The 27150-nt window shown below is 40.5% G+C and overlaps 2 protein-coding genes across 3 annotated transcripts in view; one reads left to right on the forward strand and one right to left on the reverse strand.

Annotated features, from left to right (window-relative positions):
- The window catches only part of Psip1 (PC4 and SRSF1 interacting protein 1), a 44115-nt gene extending 40387 nt beyond the window's left edge, over positions 1-3728 (forward strand). The window contains exon 16 of the mRNA XM_052717784.1: positions 966-3728. Within this exon, the coding sequence (XP_052573744.1) occupies positions 966-1026 (61 nt within the window). The 3' untranslated portion in view covers positions 1027-3728. The remainder of the gene's footprint in view (positions 1-965) is intronic.
- Positions 3729-4107: 379 nt separating this feature from the next.
- The window catches only part of Snapc3 (small nuclear RNA activating complex polypeptide 3), a 32842-nt gene continuing 9799 nt past the window's right edge, over positions 4108-27150 (reverse strand). Inside the window, exons 4-9 of one of the 2 annotated variants that reach the window (XM_052717787.1) lie at positions 18946-19050; positions 16111-16260; positions 12160-12242; positions 9347-9511; positions 7093-7200; positions 4108-5144 (exon numbers count right to left, since the gene is read on the reverse strand). In XM_052717787.1, the coding sequence (XP_052573747.1) occupies positions 4997-5144; positions 7093-7200; positions 9347-9511; positions 12160-12242; positions 16111-16260; positions 18946-19050 (759 nt within the window). In that variant the 3' untranslated portion in view covers positions 4108-4996. The remainder of the gene's footprint in view (positions 5145-7092; positions 7201-9346; positions 9512-12159; positions 12243-16110; positions 16261-18945; positions 19051-27150) is intronic. The other variant, XM_052717788.1, reaches the window with a different exon arrangement.

Raw genomic sequence — 27150 nt, forward strand, 5'->3', positions numbered from 1 at the left:
TGGATCCCTGAGCTCTATGCCCAGTAATAGATATTTTTGTTTAATACTCCCTTTCCGACAAGATCTCACTCTGTACTTTGTGTCCCTGTCTGTCATGGAATTTGCTATGTAAACTAGGCTAGTCTTGAACCCACAGAGAAGTCTGCCTCATTAATTTTCTTTTTTTAAAAGTCATGAATAAAAAAGGCAGGAGGGACTGGAAAGGTGGCTCAGTGCACTGGCTGCTCTTCCACGGGTCCTGAATTCAGTTCCCAGCATCCACATGGTGGCTCACAACCATCTATGAGATCTGATACCCACTTCTGATGTGTGCAGGGGAACATGCAGAAAGAACACTCCCATTTATTTAAGGAAATAAAAGACAGTAGGAAGAGCTGGAGCTGTTTAGTAGTAGTGCTCTTAGCTAAGGCTGAGTTCAATGAACCCTGGCACCAGAAAAGAGGTTACATAGTGAGGCCCTGTCTCATCCCCAACACCCTAAAATGGTTTATAGAGACAAGGTTTCCCTACATTGCCCAGGTCAGCCTTGAATTTGTAGCAGTTCTCCAGCCGTAGTCTGTTTGGGATTACAGATTGTATAATTATTACCCCTATATTTACTCAGGAAAATGGATCTCAGTAGGAACTCTGAAAGAAAACTAGTTTTCTTTGAAATTTCTTCGCACTTTCTTAAATTGTTAGAATATTAAATTGCAAGTATCACTATTTTATACTACATTATTTGTCTAGTTCTTATTTTATGTTGTCATCACAGATACAAATTCTGTTTAAAGTTAGATGCCTCCTTGGGTTATCTCCCCAGATCTATGTATTACTTTAACAACATACATGTCACAAGTGTTTTGTGATTTCATTTTTTTTTTAAATAGGACTTTTTTTTTTTCTTAAATAGGATTTAAAGCCCTTTTTATTCAAAAGAAAACCCTCAAGTCTTGTGACAGCTTTCGTTTCTCCCTTTGTTTTAGGTCCCCCGGAGAAGAGAGAGAGGCCGAAGTATCTCTGAAGGAGTCACCACTTGATAACTAGGTTGGCGGACGTGGGGTGTAAAGATGATGTGAAGTCTGTTGTGAGTGGCTTCATTTGAAATCCTTAGGCTGCTGAAAGGGTTAAATTTTTATAAGCATAGGTTTTGATGTTTAAGTAGTTTGGGGGAAGAAAATCCCTTTATGTTTGTGTAAAAGTAAAACTTATTGCTCATTTTCCGTGTGCAGTATTAACAGCTCCATCATCCAGTTCAAATGTGAGGGAAACCTACTTAGAAAGGTTCACCCGCTTTATAGACATGACTAGTGTATTTCAGTTAGAGTCTGTGTGTGTCCATGTGTAATTGGTAGTAGGCCAGTTACATTTTAAAACTGCTCTTGTGTAAATCGTTCCTCCTCTCCCAAGTACCGTGGGTTTTGTGCATAGTTTTTACAAATCTTGGATTTACCAGACTGTCTTTTCACTGTTTGTGGGTTTTTTAGAAGTGGAGCATTTTTATGGTTGATAAAATGAATGTGACTTCTAAGCACTCACTCCTTTTTATCAGAAGTTAACTTTAACCTCAATCTACTGTGCTGCATTAGCTTGCCTCTTTCTAATAATGTATAGTCTGTATGACAACTAGATGTCCAACTGATTGTTTTAGAAGGTACAAATTTCTAAACTTTGGCAAGTCATTTAGTTTTAGGGCTGGGAATTCAGTGGAGTCAGTACTAAAGAGAACAGACTGAGTATATATATATATATATAGGAAGTTCATCTATAATCCTTTATAGCTACTAATCACAAAAACATAAAATTGTTTTTAATCTTACACTCATTAAGAAGGTCACATGCATTAAGGTCTATCTATCTACATAGGTTTTTTTTAAAATTGTAATCAATCCATTATGCTTATAAGCGTTAAATATAAATAAATAAGGAAACTAACTTCATTGAAAACAGGGCCATATTAGAATGAGACTTGTATTTAGTTTCTGTATCAGACATCACAGGATTAGAAAAATAAAAGGTAGAAACATCAGTTGCTCCAAGGTAGTAACTAGATAGTCCATACACATAAATGTAGACTATCAGAGCCTGTTAAATTACGGAATAACATTTCAAAGGTATTCTGAGTAATCATGTCAGTTATTGGCTTCCAGTAGGAAGAAAGGTTCATCACTATGCTTTGAAATTTAATGGGAAAGTGACTTATGACCAATGTTTGTGTGTGGTGTGATTATATATGATCTTGACTTCCCAGATAATTATTTTCACTTATGTAAAGGATTTTGAATTATTCAATAATTGGACTTTTGCTCTCTACTGTTGTGGGCAATGCTGTACATTATATATACACCAGTCTTCTGTTTTGTCCTTAGTATGTTTTTAACTTGGACAAAAATTATTCTAGTTAAGCCATAAGTGTCAAATGTGTAAACTTGTTTTAATTAAAGTTGTTTTCTACCAAACTCTATTAGTAAATTATTACTGCTAATTGAGAAGAGTTACTGAAAGAATTGTCGATTTCCTGCTAAGAAAGTAGTGTCCTCCTTAGCCGTCACCGAGATCCTGTTAGGGGCTCAGGATCTATGCAGTAGTAAGCTCAGGAAAGCACTGTCACTTGCCTTGTATTGACTTCTTTCTTCCCTAAGCACAGGTGTTAGCTTCCTGAAGCAGCTCTAGAATATTCCACCTCAGAATGTTAGCAGCACTGTCAGTTTAGGTCCCTTCTTGGGTAGGCTGTCTGGCTTTGACCACGTATGTTCTTTTGAAGCACAGCTGCCTTCTTTTAATCTTGGAATTGTCTGTCGTAGGTAATTCGCAAGCAAGCTATCACTGTCAAAACTCTGTAAACAAAACTACAGCTGAAGTGAGAGATCTATTCAATGTGATAGCCACCTCTGCTGTGTACAGTGTGTATGTGTAACATGCATGCATAGATACCTATTTTGAATGTTAGTTTTCTCAGCTGCTTGGATCAATTTCAGATATTCCACCTTAATGAGATTCTGATTGCAAGTCTGTATCTATAAACAATTTGACCAGAGCTCATTAGACCACATTTGCTATTCTAACTAGGAATTCCATAGCATGATAGATTTTTACTAAGATGGTGATGTGGTACACTAAAAATTTTGCTATTCATATCCACTTACCTGATTAAAAATGCCAGGTGAAGATGGAGTCTGCCATCTACTCCTGTATGCAGAGCAAAGGCTTCAGTTAACAAACTTTAATCCATTGGTCAGAGAATGGACTATCTACCGCAAATAGCAAAATATCCTTAAATTTGCATTGTGTAATTCGCCAATAAATACTAGGCATGACTGCCCATGCTGTAAAATTACAAGGTATCGTTATCTTTAAAAGAATTGTGAAGCATAAGCAAGATGCTTGAGGAAACAGCCATTTTCTATACAGTGATCTTGTACAGGTATATTCATAGGGACGTTCACTGATAAGGTTGTGCCATTCATATTTACCTCTGTCCTTAGAGTGACACGTGAAATTTGTTATGTTGTATTTAAGAGATTGATATTGGCATAACAAAAACTGTCTGAAGTCAGGGGCTTAATACTTGTTAATATAAAGTTCAAATTCTTTTTATGTGAACTAGTTGGGATACCTATATAGTTGATAACTGCAGTAACCTGGTTAGTCTTTCCTCATTTCCACCATCAAAGAAATGGAAGGTGTGAACTTTTGGTAAAAAAGGAAGAATAGCATTCTTAATAAACAATAAGGATTCCATACAGTAATGTTTATCTCTTATGTCATCTTTGTCTATTAAAATGGGGTAATTGGCATTACACATGTATTAGAGATAACTAACTTCCTGGTATATCAAGATATTGAGTAAATCTTTCATTCATTATGAATGTATGATTCTGCAGAAGAATTCTTAGTGTACTTAATGTTAACACCATTCAATACAGGAAAGTAAGAAACTTAGGCACATAGTAAGTTAGCCCTGGTGAGTAAATGGTACCCTGTGTTGGCTAAACAAGAATACTTCTAGACATACCACATGCAGGCACTTGTCATCTCCATGTTAGTCGCCATAATTGGATTTGTGACATTTAAGTCCACGATACATGCTTCACCTTCTTTTAAACTTCACAATCTTAAACAGATGTGTAGGCTTCATTGGTTTATTTATAAGGTAATTATCTGTTCTTAGCAGCCATCTAGAGAAGACTCAGCTGAATTTAAATTAAACCTAGGACAGAGAAAGTAATGGTTAAAAGCCTATTTTATATTATTATTATAAATGTTCATTTTCTACCCTAAAAGTTTCCACAAAATATTTTGATAAAATCTGTTTAGCAGTTTTTGTTTTTCTATAGCTCTGAATTAGAAATGTAACTATGATTGTTACAGCAAGGGGACAGAAGAATGGAAGCACTGAACTGAAACGATTTTCTTTCTTCTTACTGATTTTCACATGCTCAAAAGTACTATGAAGATTAAATGAGCCACGGTAATGTAAAATTGCTATTGTTTTCTTTAGCCATAACTTTAAATGACATTTTAAACTCAACCCATTTGTGATTTCAAGAAATGGGCTACACTTTAAATAATACTATGAGTGTAACTTAAAATCTTTTTATAGCATCTGCCTTAAAATTATCACAGGAGCCCAAAATTAAATTGTAACTACTCCTAATATTCTGTTGGTCAAATAATTTGCTTTTAATTTCTCCTTACTACAGATATTTGAAGGGTCTTTACCTTGGACACTTCATAGTAGGAGGTGTAGCTCTCACATCCTTCACAGAGTTCTTTAAAAAGACTACTAGACTTGATGTATTGTTAACTGCATTCTATCATTAGCAAAACCCATTTGGGTACAGAATGCATAGGACTCGGAGAAAAGAATCAGAAGTTTTGTTTCCAACAAAGTTTATATATTCAGAATACAAAAGTATTTCTACATCTCAGTAACATAAACAATTTAATTAAAAGCCACAACACAAAACACTGTAATAAGTAAACTTTAGTGGGGGAAAAACGTTGTTTGGTGGTACTAATTAAAGGTTCCTGGGTCGACATAAGGATAAGCAAGGAATTCCCCTAGTTTGTTGCCTTCGGAATCATAGTGGAGCATCCTGAAGCAAACATCACAAAAGAAACATGGATCCTCCGGTGCAAAGGTGTCACTGTTCGTCACCCATCTGTAGGTGGAAAAAAACATGTATGTTGTATTACAGCTGGGTTTGTTTGTTTGTTTTCTTTAAATGGTTTTTTTTGAGGCAGGGTTTCTCTGTGAAGCTTTGCACCTTTCCTGGAACTCGCTTTGGAGACCAGGCTGGCCTCAATCTCACAGCGATTTTTTTTTTTAATATGCTTCAACACTGTATGAGTTATGGCCTGTAACAGCAGTTCTCAACCTGTGGGGTCATGATTCCTTGGGGGAAGGGTTGTTGAATGACTTTCACAGAGGTTGCATATCAGATATTTACATTATGATTCATAACAGCAAAATTACAGTTAATGAAGTAGCAACAAAAATAATTTTATGGTTGGAGTCACCACACATGAGAAACTGTATTAAAGGACTGCATCACTAGGAAGGTTGCAAACCACTGCTCTAACAGTACATAAAGAACACTCTCACCAATGCCACAACAGACACTAGGCACATCAAACAGGAAATGCTGCAGAACTGTTACAATCTATCAGAAAGCAGCACACAATAAGAGAACACCTGTCTTTTAAGTAACTCACTTGTTTTCTAATAGGGTCTATGACCCCCAAAGACTTCCTTAATTTAGTTAGGTGATCCAGGTTTAAAATCATGATCCCCTTGCCTTAGCTTCCAGAATGCTGGGATTATAGGCATGTGTTCACATACCAGATACTTATTTTAAAACAAGCAAACTTACACATATCTAAAGAGAATAGAGTATGATAATTCTCTATGTGCTGACCATGTCCAAGCTCTTCTAGTTACTCTACAAATGACTGGAGATGACAGGTTAGCTTACTGTGCCATCAAAAAAAAAAAAAAAAAAAAAGAAACACTTCAATTTGCATATCATCCCTGCACAGGGGCTGTTATCATTTTTATTTTAACAAATGCTGGTTAGTTTTGGAATGCAAGCATTTGAATCTAGATTGGAAGATAAAAACATTACAGAGTTTGCTCTACACACAGGGAATACAAGTGACAGTGTTCACCTGAGACTGATGCCATGTCACTGGTCACAGGAAATTTCTGCTTTTAAGTTCCTCTAGTTTATCATTTTAGTCTCATTTTTTTTCTGAATGTTCTGGAAAATTTGAACCAATTTCTTGATTTTCATTTTGGTGACTGATTTCTATTTTCCTAATGGTCCTTTAGAAAATACTGTGATAGGGAACCCAAAGCAAACAAGATACTAAATGTTCCATCATTTCCCTGAGTAGTTTCCAAACTTTTGGGCTCTAACAAATAGTAAGAGTCATCTCATAGCTGGGGACAGTGGTTTATACATTTAATCCCAGCACTCAAGAGACTAAGGCAGAATATCAGAAATTCAGGGTCAAGTCCATTGATACAGTTCATTTGAGGACAGTCAGCTCAGGCTGTGTATGTGAGATTCTTCTCTTTGAAACAAAACCAGAAGATAATCCCCACAGTGTAAACATGCTGACAGCACTCAGGATTGAATAAAGAGTCCTTCACGTTGTGCTACACTCCTGCCCCGGCCAACATTCAACTCACAATCTTCCTACCTCAGCCTCCTGAGTAATTATAGGTCTGTGTCACAGTGATTGATCAAAAACATAAAACCTTATTTTGGCTTCATGAAAAACTGAGATGAAACGTAATTGACAGCCAGGAAACAGAGAAAGCATAGGGCTCCTCATAACCTTGAAGTTTGTTCTGAACTTCATGTATACATTTCCTTGTTTTAAAATGTTATGGGGTTATAGCCTAGTGATATATACATGCTGATTAATAGCAGCAGGTTCTGGGTTCGATCCTTTGTACAAAACAAAATGCTAATTTTAACCAAACTACACTAACACTGGAACACTCTAGTAGATAAAACTCTGAAACTCAAAACTGAAAGCAGATATCCCAAATACCAAAAGTGAAAAACAGTACTTTTTAAAGGAAAGAAAGCGGTCACTCACCTGGCTGTATACATCTTGCAGACAAAACATTTTCTGGTCCATAGCCAGTGTTTCTTGGTAAGAAGGGGATAAAGTGTTCTATCCAGGCAGTCATCATGATGCACAAGCCTTCATGAGGAAAACAGACGAAGATATTAAAATGCAAACACTATACCTGTTCCCCAACATTAGGAACGTGGTTTGACCTTCTTCCATTTTTTGTTCACAGAAGAGTGTTAACTTACTTAAATTTAAATAGTGCACTGGTGGGAGGGAGTCAGATCCCCTGGAACTAGAGTTACAGTTGTGAGCTGCCATGTGGGTGCTGGGAATTGAACACATGTCCTCTGGAAAACAGCCAGTGCTCTTAACCCCTGAGCCATCTCTCCAGTAAACTGATTTCATGTACTTGGTTTAAGCAGGTTACACTTCACAAAATACCTAACCCCATACTGGGGATGTCACTTAGTGCTAGAGTTCTTGCCTAGCTTATTAAATAAAGCAGTCACCTGCAACTGAACACTTTCCCCAAAGAGCTTTTCAGATTGAGCAAGGACTTAATTTCTCAATTGCCTTTATGATGCTAACATGCAGTGATGGTCTAAGAGTTACTGTATGTAGTATTTTTTAAAAATATATTCCATTGGACTCCTTGCTCTGCTCAACAGAGCACTGTTATCTGTGGAATACAGTATAAGTAAGACTGTCCAGTGATACCTTACTTAGATTAACTGGCTCTTACTGCATGACTTTCTCATTATTAAAAACCAAGATTTGGATACCCAAATGACATGAATTAGATTCTAATGTTAAATGTCAGAACTATTAAGTACCACTAACCAGTTGCATGGTTTGGAGAAATCATAAACTCCCATGGAACAATTTAAATCCTAAAGATTTGAAAGTTCTAAAATTTACACACTAGATGTGGTGGCATAAACTTCTAATGTCAGCACTTGGAAGGAAGAGACAGGAAGACCGGGTCTTTTGTTTTTAACTATGTATGAGTGTTTTGCCTGATGTATGTCTGTGCACCACATGCCTGCCTTGTGCCACAGAAGCTAGAAAATGATGTTGGAGTCTTGACTTGGAGTTATAGGTGGTTGTGAGCCATCATGTGAGTGTTGGCAATCAAACCCAGGTCTGCTGGAAGAGTAGCCTGTGCTCTTAACTACTGAGCAAACCTTTCAATCACAAGGGCCAAGATTTTAAAGCTTAGCTACACAGTAAGTCTGAGGCCCACCTGGGCTATGTGAAACAAAATCTGTCTCAAAACAAAATGTGTGTGTGTATATATGCAAATAATTAACACCAGATTTTTAATTTCTTAAAGGTTAGCAAAGAGAAATAGATACTGTATATCATTTTAAAGGTCATGTAAATATAAAGTTATGAGATCTTACCCTTACATTCTTCTTCCTCAGGGAACTGCTTTCTGTCTTTTGTGGGTCTGAGGTAGGTGTACATGGTACTTGTGTGCATGGAGGTCCCTGAAGGGGACATGGGGTATCCTGCACTACCACTCTGCCTTACTGCCTTGAGACAGGGTCTCTCACTAGATCTAGAGCTAGGCTGGCAGTCAGGAGGCCCAGGACCCTCCTCTTGGCTCTCCCTCCACAGCACTAGTTACAGGTGTACAGGCCATTCCTGGCTTTTCATGTCCTCTTGCGATTGGAACTGGAGTCCTCGTACTTGCTCAGCAGGCACTCTTACCCACTAAGCCAGTTCCTCAACCCCTCAATTCTAAACTGTTTGGAATTTAGTTACTCAACTTCTCACTATAGAATTACTATGATTTCAATTAAACTGAGATACTTGTTTTGATTTATAGACAGAGTCTCTTATTAAGGAGGTCTGGCTGACCTGGAACTCACAGAAATCTACCTGCCTCTGCCTCCCAAGTGCTGGGACAGTAGGCCTGCAATAGTCTAGTTTAGATTAAAGAAAAAAATAGTAACAATACAGAGTGTGTCCACTTCCAAGTATATGGAAAGTAATGTTGCTGCTCCGAAGCCAAGCCATAGCAACAACTCTTTAATTCTCTGAATTTCTTTTTAAATTACTTATAATTTTGTACTGTTAAAGAGACAGAGCTATCTCAGTGGGTGAATGTTGCTTGATGACTTCAGTTCAATCCCCAGGACCCACGTGGTGGAAGGAGGGACTCCTGCAAGTTGTCCCCTGACTTCCACACTCCTGCTGTAGAATGTGTCCTCTCCTCCCCCCAATTAATAACGTTCTTAAGATAAAATATTCTCTGAGTGATGCTACATACCTTATGTCTGTAATAACAACAACATGTTCACAATCTCCCTGGTGACAGTATAAGTAAGGAAAGCCAAGTTTAATATTCAAGTCATTAAATGTGAAATCTTCCATTTTAGCAGTCTGAAATTTTCCATATCCTCGATCATGGGACTCTGACCACTCTATAATAGTTCTGTTTTGGGGAAAGGTAAGGATAAAACATTATTATTGAAACTTGAACAGTAAAGAAAAGTTTTATATCTACAATATTTCACATAATCTGGCCTCCTAATTAAACAGATGGTTGCCATCTCGGAGGGAAGATCATGATGGTTAATAAATTCTTGGGTTAGGAACAGTGAATTTGGACGAGTTAGGTAACAGCATTGATCACCAAACCTGATGACCCTGGGTTCAATGCCCAGGATCCACACTGGAAGAAGACTTAACTCCTACCAACCAGTTTTTCTCTGCTCACATGTGTGCCATTGCATAAACACATACATCTAAGCTCCCACAGAGTAAAAATGTTAAAGGGGGTTTGTGGGTGTCCTGGGGGATCAGACACTGAACTCTTCATCTGTCTGAGTAACAGCTCTCTTTTATTCTTAGAGTTTTATATATTTTGAGACAGGGTCTTTCTCACTGTATAGCACTGGCTATCCTAGAACTCCACTGTGTAGACCAGGATGGCCTTGAAGTAAGGAGACTCACCTCTGCCCTTGTCATCCCAGGAAGGACCAGTTTTTTTGGAGGCTGTATGATATGTACCACTTTAGCACAAACAAAAAATGTATAATAATGCTGCATTTTGTTCTCAGTTTACTTTTGGCAACAGGTTTCTTTTTTTCTTTACAAAAAATTAGCATGTACTAAGATTAGAATGTTAGTATTTTTCTCTTTTTTAAAATTTTTTTTTTCCATTTTACATACCAACAACAGTTCCCACTCCCTCCCCTCCTCCCACTCACCCCCCACCCACCCACTCCTCAGAGAGGGTAAGGCCTCCCATGGGGAGTCAACAAAGTCTCACATATCAAGTTGATATGTATCCAGGCTGAGCAAGGCATCCCTCCATAGGGAATGGGCTCTAAAAAGCCAGTTCATACAATAGAGATAAATCCTGGTCCCACTGCCAGGGGCCCCACAAACTGCCCAAGCCACACAGCTGTCACCCACATTCAGAGGGTCTAACTCAGTCCCATGCGGGTACTGAGCTCCCACTAGCTCAGGTCAGCTGTCTCTGTGGGTTTCCCCATCAAGATCTTGACCCCTCTGCTCACATAATCCCTCCTCCCTCTCTTGGACTGGACTCTGGGAGCTCCACCCAATGCTTAGCTGTGGATCTCTGCATCTGCTTCCATGAGTTACTGGATGGAGGTTCTATGATGACAATTAGGGTCACTGATCTGATTACAGGGGAAGGCCAGTTCAGGCACCCTCTCCACTATTGCTTAGAGTCTTAGCTGGGGTCATCCTTGTGGGTTCCTGGCAATTTCCCTAGCACCAGGTTTCTCCCTAAACCCACAATGGCTCCCTCTGTCAAGATATCTCTTTCATTGCTCTTCCTCTCTGTCCCTCCTCCCACCTGACCATGGCATTCCCTCATGTTCTCTTGGTACCTTCCCTTACCTCCTGATTCCCCTTCCCCCTCGTTACCTAGCTTCTCCGGGGTTGTGGACTGTAGCCTGGTTAGAGAATGGTAGTATTTCTTCGTTTCACATTCTAATTAAGGTGCTAGGTGGTGGTGGCAGTTGTCCACGAATTTAATCCTAGCACTCGGGAGGCAGCGGCAGAGGCAGGTGGAACTTAGGACAACCAGTGCTACACAGAGAAGGCCTGTCTTGAAAAACCAGAAAAAAAAATTCTGATTAAGTACTTATAGCTATGACCCACAGAAGCTACAGCTCTTTGGGACACTCAGTTATTTTTATTATTAAGAACTGAGAACAAGTGTTGAAAACTACATTAAAAAAAAGGATGAAAAATGGCTATAACCAGTACATCGGAGGCTGTGGCCACCGATAATGAAATGTGTTAATAAAATGCTATTAGAAATGAAATTCCATATACTTCTACCTGAGCAACATCATACACATGTGTCCACCTACTTCCCCACACAGGGCAAATAATTTATATGAGACATGCAGAAAAAAGAGGGAAGAAAAATGGCTAGTGGGTAAGAGTGTGCTGCTCTTCCACAGACCCTGAGATACTCTCTACCTCCAAGGATCCACATTCCTTTTCTGGCTCTGCCATACCTGCACTCACAAATACATAGCGTTCCTTCCCCCCTTATACACACAATTAAAAATAAGCCCTTAAAACAAGATAAAAGTAATGAAAGATTAACATTATCACCTGAGATTAATAACCAAGTACCTTTAGAGGTACGTGCCATTCAATACAAATTTTATAAATTCCTTGGGGGGCAGAGAGAAATCCTTAAAAATACAGTAGTAAGATTTGTGTATCTGTCACTAATTTAAGAGCTAGAAATAAACTGGGCATGGTGGTGCATTCCTTTAATCACAGCACACAAGAGGCAGAGGCAGGTGGATCTCTGTGAGTATGGGGCTAGCCTGTCTACAGAGCAAGTTCCAGGACAGCCAGGATTACATACAGAAACCTGTCTTGGAAAAATAAACAACTAGAAACAAACATTTGTATAGTTAGGTGTGGTGGTACATGTTTTTAATTTCAGCACTTGGGAGGGGGGCAGAGGCAGGAGAATCACTAAGGTCCAGACCATCCAGGGCTATATAGTAAGGCCCTTCTCAAAAAAACAAAAACCAACAGGAAAAAACACAAGACTTTGGGAAGATTTTTTGGGACTAGTACCTGCTTAAGTCTCTGCATTCTGGGTATCTTTTGTCATTGTAAAAGGTTCCTTCAAAATAAAAAAAAGCTGATTTGTATAGGTCCTACAAGAAAACACATGGTATTTAATGAAAGCCCATTTGTAACAATTCAAGTATTTAAAATTTATACACCATAAAAATCACAAGAATACCCAGCAACTCATGTTTGGGGCCCCTCTCTGCTGTCATAAGCTGTCACTCAATAAAACCTTGCTTACTTGTGAGCGCAAACGTGTACACACACACACACACACACACACACACACGGGGGGGGGGGGGGGGGGGGGGGGGGGGGGGAGCGCCTAGGTTACACAGTGAGACCCTGTCTTCAAACAAGTAAATAAATGTCCTAAAAGAATAACTATTGCCTTATTTTGGAAACAGTTTGGTATATATACAATTTTGTTCATCATATAACACTTCTATAAAACTCCATCAAAAGTAACTTGAGCAACTTAGTGCCTCCTCACATTATTGCTTATTAGCAAAGAAAGCTCTAAAAGAACAAAAATGGTTCCTACCAAATATTACCTGTTAATAACCTCTCCTCGCTGTACAAACAGGTAGCATATGGGCAAGTTTAATAGTGCCCACATGCAATCCCAGTACTTGTGAAATTGAGGCAGAAGATTCACAAGTTCCACGCCAGTCAGGATACTAGACAATGTATTTGATACTTGATCAGAAAATACTAGCACTGTTTACGTGCTTTTTAAAAAAAATACAGTTCTATTCTAAAAACAATAACCGTCCCCTCAAACATTAGCAAATCCTTTTTTACTTTAAAGCTATAGGGACTTAAATACGCTGGAGTTTCCCAAGTTCTGGCACATTGGCAATGACTAACAGTCCAGCTCACTGTAAAAGCTGCAGCCCCCTGTAAAACCCGTTCACAACTGTCAATGGGACACATGCCAGGGAAACAACAAAACCATCAACTCAAGGACTTATTTTCACTGTTCTTTGGTGTACAATGGTATTAACAAAAAATAATTTTGGGAAAAAGCTAAAAGCTACTGAACATAATAATGAACACATGAGGTTCATTATATCATTCTCTATATTGATTTTATGTTTTGAAACTTTTTCAACAGAAACAAATGAAGAAAAAAAAACACTGTAAAATACAAATGTCAATATAACAGTCTTTTTAAGGCTCTAAGTTGTTAGGTTCAAGCCCGGCCATGTAGCATATGCCTTTAATCCCAGCACTTGGGACGCAGAGGCAGGTGGATCTTTGTGAATTCAAGGCCAGTCTGGTCTACATAATGAGTTCCTGGACAGCCAGGGCTATGTAGAGAGATGCTGTGTCAAAGAACAAAACAAAATAAAAAACCAGGAACAACAACAACAACAAGATGTTAGGTTCAGTCAATACCTCATGTATAGGTATCTGCCCTTCTAAATGCTTTTAAACTTCGTAAATATAATTTCTCAAACATCGCTGAAGGAGAAACAAAGCAGATTTCTGAACAGATAGACGCCCCACAAAGCCCTGTGCAGAAGCCTGTGGGTGAAGTGTAATCACTGTTTTTCAGCGCCTGCTCACGAGATAAAGTCATCCACAACCAGCACCCTGCCAGCACCAGGGCTGTGAAGGGGAAACATGGACCTGACTCCAGCCTCTCCCACTGCGTGGTGAACTCATGACTGCTCTTTTTCTTGTGAAAAGGTGACAGTTCTTTCCAAGGCCAACATATACTCGGCACATGGTGTGTGCTCAATGATCAGGCTATTATTTAGTAGACAAAGCAGAAAGAATGTAGCAGCATATCTGTAAATATCATTCAGTAAGACAACAGGGAGCTAGAGAGATGGCTTAGTGGTTATGAGCACTTGCTGCTGTTCCTCAGAACCTGGGTTTCATCCCCAGCACCCACATGGCAGCTCACAACCCACATGGAAGCACACAGGCATCTGTAACTCCAGTTCCAGGATCCCAATGCCCTCTTCTGGCTTCCTCAGGCACTGCAGACATGTGGTACACATACAAATACATTTTAAAAAATGTAAATAGGACAGTAAACTATGTAGTCCCGGCTTAGAAAACTGAAGGGGTTAGCACAAAGTACAAATTCTCTAAACTGACCAGTCCCGTTGTCTAGGAATGCCGGCACATCTGACTCAAACTGCTCTTTGCTAATGCGGACAGGTTGCTACAGAGGGGGAAGTGTCAGATATTTCACATTAAATTAATCCTTTTTTAAAAAATAGTTTATTTTTATTTTATGTGCATTGGTATTTTGCCTGCATGTACGTCTGTTTGAGGATGTCAGATCCCCTAGAACTGGAGTTACAGTTGTGAGCTACCATGTGGGCGTTGGGAATTGAACCCAGGTCGTCTGGAAGAACAGCCGGTGTTCTTAACCACTGAGCCATCTCTCCAACCCCTCCTTTTGGTTTTTAAAGAAAAAAATCTATGTAGCCCCAGCTGTCCTGGAATTTGCTATGTAGACTAGGCTGTCCTTGAACTCACAGAGATCTGCCTGCCTTTGCCTCCTGAGTGTACCACCATGCCCAGCCCATGTTAAAGTAATTTATTTATAGCTATACCTTCTTTTTCTGGTAGGTTTAAGAAGCTTGCAAAAGACCAGTGCTTTCTTCTTGAAAAACAAGATAAACCTATTTCCTTAAGATTCTATTTGTTTCTCCTTATCACTGCAGTTATCTCCCAAGCACTGATATGGCAATTTGGAAGAGTTTAAGTTTCTTAAAACCATTTTCAACATAATCACAACCATTTGGTGCAACCCCTGCCTGAGCTATGACGTCATCATATGACGCTCATATATATCACAGAACATAGTGGGTTTATAGGGCAAGTGGACACAGCACCAGGGTATGATATGCACTGTAATGGTCATGGAAAGCCTGGAACCCAGTTTGGAAATGTGACTATGAAACCCCCCTAGATGCATGGTAAGATGCCTTTTGCCACACCATAATATTCAAAACAGGAACATGGAACACATGGAGAAGACAGATACACAAATTCACTGTGTGAAGCCCCATGGGATGTTAACATGGGACTCAAAACTCAAAGAAATAAAAATGTACATGGCTAGTGGAAAAAAGGAGATTGCCTTTTGATTCTTCTCCAAGTTCTAACTTCATCCTACTTATTTCAGATTTCATTTTATGTGCCTGCAGAGAGATGCCCTCTCCTTAGTGGGCAAGTAAATCCAGGGTCCTCTGCCAAGGTCGTACCATGTAACAGAACCAGAGCAGTCTTTCTGTCTTGAGATTCAGCAAGATTGGGTCATTCTGTTTGCTTAGGTAAGCCCTCCCTCCCTTCTGAAAATGTTTTGGCAGTCCACCGATACATGGCTCTCTCCAAGAGGTACTGGGGCCTTTCTGTCTCACGAAGAGAAAACCACAGTGAAGATCAACTGTCCACCATCTCCCGTCTGATACTGGTCCATGGACTCCTTGATCCTACAGCAGTGAAGAAGGGGTCAGATGACGGTGGCTCGTGGGAATTCCGAACTTTGCCTCGAGGTAGTTAAGGTGGACTGAAATCTCACAGCACTTTAAACAGAGGATGGAGACTAAAATGGAAGCCACAGTGCGGCTGGGGCTGTCGCTCAGTGGAGAGTGCTGACTTAGCTCAGGCCTAGAACTGAAGACAAATGAACAAGGAAGCTCGGTCAAGTCCGACTGTAAGGGAAAGGAAAGAGAACTGGCCGGCCAGCTGGACAGGCAGGAAAGCTCAGGAAGGGGCGTCAGACAGCTGTAAATGTGAGCCGAGACAGTGGACAACGACTACTGCCTCTGAAAGACTCCAGGGACGGCAGGAGAGACGACAGCTCCCAGTCAGTCCCATGAACCATGAGAACACTCAAGCCACACTCAGGACCCTGCTGCAGCAATCACTCTTTCCTTCGCTTACTGTTTTCCTCATCTTTTAAGGGGAAGGGAAAGGTCACCTTACTTTGCTGATGTGCTCAGGGGCCTGGTCTGGAGTACTACTGAATTCTCCACCAATCTGGAGGTCACTGACACAGCGAATTGAATCCCTCAGTTCGGTGAGCTTCTGACTGCCCAATACCAACATTGTCTGGTACGGTTTGTGTTCTCTGTGCTGAAGTCAAACAGTAAGTAAGTGTCCATTTTAAAGACCAGTTAACCACAAATCCCACCAAGACCTGATCTAAATGAAGTTCCTACTTTTTTTCCCCTTGAGACAGGGTTTCTCTGCATAGCCCTGGATGTCCTCAAACCAAGACCAACCTGCCTCTGACTCCCGAGTGCTGGATTAAAGGTATGTGCTACCATGCCAGTCATAATTTTCTTTATTTAACCTATCCCCTTGGGCTGGAATCAGGGTTCGGTAGTACAGCACTTGTCTGTATGCACAAGGTTCTGAGTTTGATCTATAGTACTGAAAACAAATAAATCCCAGAAGTTGGCATTCTGTATTTTCTTAGTTGCTGTATTTTTCGATCTCATATCCATAATCAGAAGACCAATCTAGAAAAGTTAGCTTGGTGGTAGAGTGCATGTCTACCATGCACAAGGTGCTGGGTATAATTCAGCCGAGGGGTAGGAGTCCGAGAGCTGATGCCAACCAACCCTAAACTGGTTATACCTCCATAGACAGTTGCATATGCATTCCTTATTCCAGCCTTCTGTGGGGTGCTCGTTCTTCTTAGGTGGTATGAATTTATTCTGATGGAACTAACCTCTCCCATCATCACCCAATCACCTCCCCAAATTCAAAACCCACTGGGTACAACAGAGACACCTGATAACAGAATTTTTTCCTTTAAAGTTTATAATCAAGGTGATACTAAATTGACATCAGGACTAGGAGCCTTTAGAATACAACTTCATCTAGCAGTAATGTCTTGAATTTTCCTGGAAGTTGCATCACTGAAGTTAGCAATCTATATCCTGCCCTCAAGTTATAAACCCAAAAAATTCATTTTTAAAAACTGGCAAGTAGCCAGCCTGGTCTCCAAATTCAGTTCCAGGATAGCCATAGCTGTTCTACAGAGAAACACTGTCTCAGAAAAAACAAAACTCCAAAAATAAACTAGCAATTTGAGATCTCAAGCAATGCAGTTAGTAAGTACAACTATTTGCTTCATAAAAGCCTACTTAAGTGCAAATTATGTATAGCAATATACACAAACCACAGAATTTAGGACCTATCTCTAAAAAAGCAAAAATAGATACAAAATCTGCTGCCTGCTTAACATGTGCAAACCTGGCCTTTAGTTCTTGACACTATAAAAGAAGGGGAGGGCCAGGACATGTCCATGTCACGTTAGAACACAGTTCTTTTAGTAGACTTCTAAGAAATTACTGGGTGTGGCGGTGTGAATGAGAAATATCCCCCATAGTCTCTGACATTTGAAAGAGTGCTCCCAGTTGCTGGTCCTGTTAAGGGAGCCTTAGGAAGTGTGGCTTTGTTGGAGGAAGTGTGTCACTGAGGATGTATTTTTTAGATTCATTTTTACTTTTTTTTTTTTTTTTTTTTTTTGGTTTTTTCGAGACAGGGTTTCTCTGTGTAGCTTTGTGCCTTTCCTGGAACTCACGCTGTAGCCCAGGCTAGCCTCGAACTCACAAAGATCCATCTGCCTGCCTCTGCCTCCCGAGTGCTGGGATTAAAGATGTGTGCCACCACTGCCCGGCTCATTTTTACTTTTAATTCTGTGTATTCTTGTGTTTCCATGTGTGAGTATGTGCATAGAGTGCAGTTGTCTGAGGAGGCTAAAAGAGTGTTGGGTTCTTTAGTACTGGAGTGACAGGTGGTTGTGAGCCACCTGATGTGTGTGCTGGGAACAGAACTCTGGTCCTCTGCAAGAGTGGTAGCTGCTGAGCCTCACTCTAGCCCCTGAGCCTGGGTTTTGAAAGCTTAAAGATTTGCACCATTGTAAGTCTGCTCTCTCTGCTTCCGTCTGTGGTTTGAGATGTGAGCTCTCTCAGCTTCCAGCTCCAGGGGCCATGTCTGCTACCTGTTACCTCTGCTTCACCGTTTAGACTCTAACCCTGGAACCCTAAGCTCCAACTAAGCCCTTCCTTCCGTAAACTGCACTGGTGGTTGTGTCTTCTCACAGCAGCAGAAAAGAAACTACAGTACACTGGGTATCCCTAACTTGTTCATTTTATGCATTTTCATCAGTGAGGAACTTCCCAAGGATTCTGAACAAAGTCCGTTCTGTTCCTCTATCAGCAAATTAGAATCACTATGGAGGTATATACATACTTTCAGTTGCATCTACTGCAAAATCAGCTACACATTTCAGTGTTATAAGTGTAATCATTGGTTAAAAGATGTAAATTGCCAGGCGGCGATGGCGCACGCCTTTAATCCCAGCACTCAGGAGGCAGAGCCAGGCGGATCTCTGTGAGTTTGAGGCCAGCCTGGTCTATAGAGTGAGCTCCAGGACAGGCACCAAAAACTACACAGAGAAACCCTGTCTTGAAAAACCAAAACAAAAAAAAAAAAAAAGAAAAGAAAGAAAAAAAGAAAAAAGATGTAAATTTAAGTTTTGAAATTTGTTGGAACATTTCTAATTAAAACAAAGAGCTCACAAATACATCCTGTGAGTCCTAAAATTAAGATGTCAGACTGTATATGCTAACATTTATTTTGAAACCTGAGGTAGGACTCAAATAATGAAATACTTAGTTCAAGGTTACTTTTAGGGACTGGTGGTGTCCTTGAGATAAAGTGCTTGCCTAATATGCTTGAGGTCCTAGTTTCTACCCCTACTACTCAAAGTTACTTAGCCCATGAAAACCAGGTTTCACTACTGACCTTGTTAAATATAACAGGGTACAAGATGTTCACAGATAGGATAAGCTCCCCTTCTTCAATCATGTCTTCTGGATTCTCAGGTTTTTTCCCAAGTGCATGAGATTCCTGAAGAAAGAAAACAAGACCTTGAAATCAGCCACTGTAACTCAGCTAAGAGACAATGGCAGCACAGAGCCCCCAGGGAGGGTTCTGGTCAACCTTGGGTTTGATGTCCAATTCTAAGAGAGGAATGGTTAGTCTCCTTATGCTCAGCTTTACCTATTGTAATAACAGAAAATACTTTTTACAGACTTGTTTTGGGGAATGTGTACATAAAACATGTAATAAGACATCTGGTGTTATATGCTTAGCAACCAATGATAAAAAGAAATATTAGCTAATATTGTTCCGAATGGCATTTCTCATCACTATTCCTTGTTTATAGCCTTTAATATGTTTATAACATTCTCTTCTATGTGCTTAATAGTTACAAGGGCCACTAAAATGAAAGAGTTAAATGAAAATGCACGATATTTTAAAAATTAGTGGGAGTCAGGGCTGGAGGAGAGCTTGATGACTAAGAGCACTTAGTGCTCTTGCCGAGGTCCCAGGTTCAGGTCCCAGCATGCACATGGTGGCAGACAACCACCTATAACTCCAGTTCCAGGGGATCTGATGCCCTCTTCTGCCCTCTGCATGTGGTGTACATTCATACATTAGGTATAGACACATACACATAAACTAATAAATATTTGCTTTTTAAAACATGGAGTGACATCATGCAGAATAGCTAGTTTTTTCTACTGAAGCAGCCACCAGGCTGAGAAGATAAAATGAAATAAATTTCTTTGGAAGTCTGGAAACTGACTGGATATTTCCACAGGCAGGAGAGTGTTTGGAGAAGGGAGAAGCTGATTATATTCTGCAAATAAGCAGTATGTGCACACCAATACTTCTCCCCATTCCCTCCATCCCACTGCAGATGTGAGATAGCAGCTGAGTTTCCAAAACAGCAGGCTGGTGCCAGGGCAGCCAAGCAGAGACCCTGTCATTAAAATGTGGGGTTGTGTTTTGATTGATCTGGTGGTGCTTTCCTTGACTGGCCCTGTAGGCAATACCTGATAGACCCACCTACTGGAATATTTACATAACTTTTCTTAACAGGTTTTTAAAAACTTTAATTTTTGAAGCCAGACATTTAGGTCACTGGCTGAACACAGGTAATAGACTAGAACTATCAACGGCCATATGCAATTAATATGCACATAGCAAAACAGCCTGGCAGAGTAAAAAGCATAACAACCCATGTCCAGTTTTCAACAAAAACTTACACATGGAACAGGAAAATATGGCTCATTTACAGGAAAGTAAGAATTTTATATGAATTGACCTCAAGGAAACTCGATCATTGAAATTACTAAAGTTAATTAGGAAGCCAGGTATAGTGGTACATGCCTTTAAACCCAGCACTCAGGAGGCAGAGGCAGACAGATATCTCTCTGGCTAGCCTGATCTACAAAGTGACTTCCAGGACAGCCAGAGCTAGTGTCTTGAAGAAAAATGAAAGTTAATTAATGAGGACTGGCAGATGACTTGGCAGGTAAAGAGCTTGCTGCCAAGCCTGTATGGAACCCATACAGGGGAGAGAACTGAGTCCTGTAAGTTGTCCTCTGACCACATACATACTGTGGCAGGTGTATGTACATGTACAGATTGCCCAACAGTCTCACGTACTCTCTCTGAACAAATGTAAAAAAAGTTTTAATATGCTAATTAATTATTCCTTAAAGCAAAGTCTAGACTCACATATAAATAAAAGCCTATTGAATAAAAGCAAATAAAATAAGATGCTAAGTCAGCTGTCATAAATATGGTCAATGAACTAATAGAAACCAATTACTTTAACTACAGGAAATCAGGTTCCTCAACTGATTTAACAGATTTCTCAACAGAAAACAAGACAAGAAACAAGTCAGATGACACACTTCAAACCACGAAAGAAGACAGTTCCCAGAATTCTCTATCTAGCAAAACTATTCATTAAGAATGAAGGAAAGGGGGCTGGAGAGATGGCTCAGAGGTTAAGAGCACTGACTGCTCTTCCAGAGGTCCTGAGTTCAATTCCCAGCAACCACATGGTGGCTCACAACAATCTGTAATGAGATCTGGCACCCTCTTCTGTATACATAATAAATAAATCAAAAAAAAAAAAAAAGAATGAAGGAAAGACGAAACACTCTGGGACACAGAGCAGCGGAGGAAGCACTAGGAACAGCAGCAGCAGCAGCAGCAGCAACAGCAGCCCCTCTTCAGACTGAAGCCACACACAACATAACCACTAGGAAGACACTCTCGGTACATGCGGAACAGGAAGGAGGTGGGAACTAAACTGATGCACAACAAAAACCAGTATCTAGAGTAAGGAAGTCATGGAAGACCAGAGGGACAGAAGACACCCCAAGAGCTCAATGATAGAAGCTCTTTCTTCCCAGGAACTAGTATAGCTGTAAATAGATGACATTCTCCATTCTCCAGCCTGAAAGGGCAGGCTGACAGACTGAATTACAAAAACTTTATTTAGCTGGATGTTGTCTACAGGAGGCTCATTTTAGATACTAAGACAGAAACATGTTGAAAGTAAACGGGTAAAGGATATTCCATACAAATCATAACAAAAGAAAACTGTTGGAGGCTGTTTTACTGTCAGACAAAACAGGGTTTAAGAAAGATTATGAGACAAGGTACCATACAGCAGTGAGACACACAATTACAAATACACAGAGAGCAAAGGGATCCTAAAATACATACAAAACACTCAAGAGTTTAAAAAACACAATTCTGGATTTCGATATTTTTCTTACAATAATGAACTCAATAGGCAGTGGAAGAACTGAACACTAAAAACAAAGACTAACATAAAAAAGCAGACCCCTCCAGCCAACAGTAGCCTTCTCAAGTGCACATGAACCACTCTGTAGGACAGCCCACCAACTAGACCTAAAGGAACTAAAATCATACAAAGTAGTTCTGATCACAATTCACTAACACTAGAAACCAGTAACAAGGAAAACTGAAAATTCCCAATGCTTGAGAATCTTAGAAACACAACAGTACAGCCATGCACAGTGCTGTATGCCTGTTACCCCATCAATGCGGGGACAGGAAGGACTGGGGCAGGAAGATTTTAAACTCTGAAGTCAGCCTGGGCTATACAGGAAGACCCTTCTCAAAAACAAACCAATGGGCCGAAGAGGTGGCTCAGAAGTCAGAGTATGTACTGCTCTTGCAGAGGACCTAAGTAAGTGTGGGTTGCAGCACCCACCGAGGACAGCTCACAATTGCAGTGGGGGGCTGCTTGAGCCTCCTGTGAGTCTAGCTTCAGGAGATCCAACGCCCTCTTCTGGCCTCCATGGGCACTGCACTCATGTTTATAAATCCACACTTAAAATCAAAATTAACACGACACAAAACAAAACAAAAACCCCATTTGTCAAACAAGCACAGGGAAAAGCATACAGGGGGAGTTCGAAAGCACTGTGAGACAGCGCAAGCAGCACTTCAGAGAAACAGCTAACGGAAAGCCACCTTACACAGTGAACTGTGGTAAGGAACTGAAAAGAGACAACAAACCAATTCCAAAATTAGGGGAACTAATATAAGGTGGAGAAAACAAACCAGAAAACAGAAAACTAACCAAAGCAATACTTCTGAGTGTAAGTGTGTCTGTGGAGGTGCCAGTCCCTGGAAGGTTGTGATCCTCCAACATGGGTGCTGGGAACCAAACTCAGAGCCTCAGAAGAGTCAAGACGGGCTTTCAACCGTCAACCACCACTCCCGCCCAGGTCAGTTTTTTAAAAGACTGAATTACTAAAGTCAGACTAGAAACAGAGGGCTGTCGAGAGGGCTCAGAGGATGCAGACACTGTCTGCCAAGGCTGACGAGCTTGGCTGCATACAAACACTAGCTAAGCAGAAATCGGGACCTTCAAAGTACAAAAAGAAAGCCCATTCTGTGTTAAAGGGTCTGGCTTTAGGTATCTTTGGGCAACTTTATTTTTTATTTTTTTCATCATATGTGACCAAATCAATATGGTATTCTAGTGAGATACCCCATTCCTTAGCACTGGGGATGTGGGCCATGGTCTTGTGCACTGCGGGCTAGCTCTCGTCCTAGACCAGATCTATCTATCTCTATTCACTTCCTCACTGCTCACAAAAGGGACCATGTGGCCCTTCGTGCTGAGAGACCACTTAGTGTTTCCTGCTTCCTAGAAAGAAATTAGGAAAGGAGAGGGAGGGAGGGAGGGGGCGAAGGGAGGAAGGGAAGGAGGTGGGAAGGGAGGGACTTATCCCACTGAATCAGCCACATCAAACTCCTCTTGCTACCCTTTTCTGAAGTTGCTGTTTCTAAAGTGTCTTCTCATCTGCATCAGTCAGTGCTAGAGAAACCTTGGATAGCTTCTGTGTAGCACTTACAATATTATATTATTTTGGGGTGGCACACACTTTTGATCCCAGTACCAAAGAGGCAGAGGTGGGCAGATCTCTCAATTCAAGGCCAGCCTGCTCTACATAGCAAGTTCCAGGCTAGCCACTACACAGTGAGACCCTGAGGTCTCAATAAAACAAAACAAAACCACACATGTATATATATACACGTGTATATATAATTTCAAAACTATGCTTTTGGGGGGCAGGGGGCCTTGTACCCCACCTGGCTGCAGTCTGTGGGCTGGTGGGGTGCTGCTATGTACAGAAGAATGAAGGTAATCCTCATTTACATCACATATTAAAATTAACTCAAAATAGGGCTGGAAAGATGGTATTTACTTTTTAAAGAGGACTTGGGTTTGGTTCCCAATATCCACATAGGATTCACAACCATCTTTAACTCCAGTTCCCAGGGATCTAGCACCCTCTCTGGCCTTCATGGGCACCAGGCACACAGGTGCTGTACAAACCTACATGCAGGCAAGAAACTCAAAACGTACAAAATAAAACATTTTTTAATTAAAAAACAAACAAACAAACAAAAAACCATCAAAATGAATCAAAGACCTAGCCTACAAGCTAAAACTCTAACACTTTACAGAGAAAACAAAGAGGACAATCTTCATGGTACTGAGTTAGGTAATATTTCTTAAATATGCCAAAGTCAGAGAACAAAACAAAAGAAAAATGGATATTCTTGATCTCATCAAATCTTAAAACCTGACATCAAAAGAATGAAAAAGACAATCCACAGAATGAGAGAAAATATTCTCAAATCATAAATATGGTAAAGCTCTAGCATTCTGAACACCCAGTAACAAGACAATAGTACTTTTTTTTTTTCAAGACAGGGTTTCTCTGTGTAGCTTTGCGCCTTTCCTGGAACTCACTTGGTAGTCCAGGCTGGCCTCGAACTCACAGAGATCCACCTGCCTCTGCCTCCCGAGTGCTGAGTACTTTAATTAGTAAAGAATAAGAACAGATGTTTCTCAAAATATACAAACGACCAATAATTTAAAAAATGCAGCCGGGTGGTGGTGGCGCATGCCTTTAATCCCAGCACTCGGGAGGCAGAGGCAGGTGCATCTCTGTGAGTTCGAGGCCAGCCTGGTCTACAGAGCGAGTTCCAGGAAAGGCGCAAAGCTACACAGAGAAACCATGTCTCGAAAAACCAAAAAAACACAAACAAACATGCTTAGCATCATTAACTATTAGGAAAGAATAAATCAAAATTATAAAATAACATAAATATCTATACTGGGGTGGTTATTCTAAACAAACAGAATATATGAATTAAAAAGGATCTGAAGAAGAAACTGAAACTTCAGGAAATACTAGTGGGAATACACAATGCAGCTTTTTATGGAAGATAACAGAATTAATACAGAATCATCACATGCCCATAAAATTTTAAGCAGTCATCACAGTGCCAAGCAATTCCACCCCAGGTGTATCACAAAAAGAACTGAAAATAGAACCCAAACACTTATTTATATGCCAGTATTCACAGTAACAAGAATTCACAAGAGCCAAAAAGTGGGAACAACTTAAAAGCTAACAGCTATCAACAAATAAACTGTGGCATGTCCATGTAACAAAAGGTTTCATTTGGCCACAGGAAGGAGTGAAGTTCTAACATATGCTACAACATGGATGAACCTTTAAACTTTATGCTAAACGAACCATACAAAAAGGAAAAAAAAAAAAGGGTGGTGGTGGTGGTGCATGCCTTTAATGCCAGCACTCAGGAGGCAGAGCCAGGTGGATCTCTATGAGTTCGAGGCCAGCCTGGTCTACAGAGCGAGATTCAGGACAGGCTCCAAAACTATATGGAGAAATCCTGTCTCAGAAAAAGAAAGAGAAAAAAATTGTGTAATTCCACTTACGTGCATAAGGTTCATAGAATAGCAATTTCATATAGACCAGGGTTACCAATGAAAGGAGACTAAGTCATTTCTTTTCTTTTTAAAAAGATTTATTTATTTTATGTATGAGTGTTTTATCTGCATGCACACCTTTATGCCAGAAGAGGGCAACAGACCCTACTAGAGATGGCTGTGAGCCACTATGTGGTGCTGGGAATTGAACTCAAGACCTCTGAAGAGCAGCCAGTGCTCTTAACCTCTGAGCCATCTCTCCAGCACCTCTAAGTTATTTCTTACTTCTGGAAATGATGATTAATAAACATCATTGTGAATGTAACTCCCTGCCCCCCACTTTTGGCTTTTTGAGACAGGGTTTATCTGTGTAACAGTTCTGGCTGTCCTGGAACTCGCTCTGTAGACACAGCTGGCCTTGAACTCACAAAGAAAGATCCACCTGCCTCTGCCTCCCGAGTGCTGGGATTAAAGTTATAAGTCACCACATCTAGCCAGTCTTTTTTTTTTTTTTTTTTTGAGACAGGGTCTCACTGTGTGGTTCTGGTTAGCCTAGAACTCGCTACAGAGATGAGGCTTGGCCTCAAACTCATCTTTGCCTTTTTGTTTGTTTGTTTTGTTTATTTGAGACAGGGCTTTTCTGTCTAATTTTCCTGGCTGTCCTGAAACTCGCTTTGTAGACCAGGCTGGCCTTGAACTCAGAGATCTGCCTGTCTCTGCCTCCTGAGTGCTTGGACTAAAGGCGTGTGCCACCACGGCCTGGCTCCATCTTTGCCTCTTGAATGCTGGAATTTAAAGGTGTATATTACCATGCTTAGCTTTAAAGTCACTCTTTAAAAAAAATTTTTTTTATTACATTAAATTTCTTTTATTTTTCTGTGTGGATGTTTTGTCTGTATGTATGTCTTTGTACCATGTACATGTAGTGCCTACAGAGGCCACTGAAGGGAGCATCTGTCCCCCTGGAACTGGAGTTATAAACCACTGTTAGCCTCCATGTAGGCGCTGGGAATCAAACCTGGTCTTTTAGAAGATCAGTCAGTGCTTTTAACTGCTGAGCCATCTCTCTAACCCAAAATTTTTATTACAAGAACATGCCACCATGGGAGAATGGATCAGTCAGAGGGCAACTTTTGCAAGTCAGCTCTTTTTCTCTATCAAGTGGGTTCTGGGGATCAAATAAATTGTTAGGCTTGGAGGCAGGCACAACAGTGCATCTTGTCAGGGCCAATGTCACTTTACTGAACCCTTGAAATAGACAAAAATGGTTTCATTTTATTCATTTCTAACATTTTTAATTTTCATTTGTGTATATTTACTGTATATGATCCTGGGTATTTTCTTTTTTCTTTTTTAAAGATTTATTTATTATGTATGCCTTCAGGCCAGAAGAGGGCACCAGATCTCATTATAGATGGCTGTGAGCCGCCATGTTGTTGCTGGAAATTGAACTCAGGACCTCTGGAAGAGCAGACAGGGCTCTTAATTGTTGAGCCATCTCTCCAGCCCTGTTAGGGTATTTTCAACCAAGTTATTAATGTATAATCTATTTTGAGTGTATCCACCCCCATGTCCTACCCTCCCAAGGCCTTGCTATGGAAACAGTGCTGGAGTGGAACTTGCAGGGACCCTTCCTGTCTGTCTTCGGAGTGCTGAGATTATAGGCAAGCACAACCATGCCCAGCCCAAACGGTGTTTTGTTATGTAATTCTACCACAGCTGGAAAAGGTGGAAGACACATGCTGTCCCTATGCACTCAAGTCCCCAGCAGTGGCGTATGTCTACCAGCTCCTGTTCTTCAACACCTTATCTTAGTTAGGGTTTCTACTGCTGTGAAGAGACACATGATCACGGCAACT

The sequence above is a fragment of the Peromyscus californicus genome, unplaced genomic scaffold, assembly GCF_007827085.1.
Source record: "Peromyscus californicus insignis strain IS unplaced genomic scaffold, ASM782708v3 Scaffold_5__1_contigs__length_169319896, whole genome shotgun sequence".
In the NCBI taxonomy this organism is placed as follows: Eukaryota; Metazoa; Chordata; class Mammalia; order Rodentia; family Cricetidae; genus Peromyscus; species Peromyscus californicus.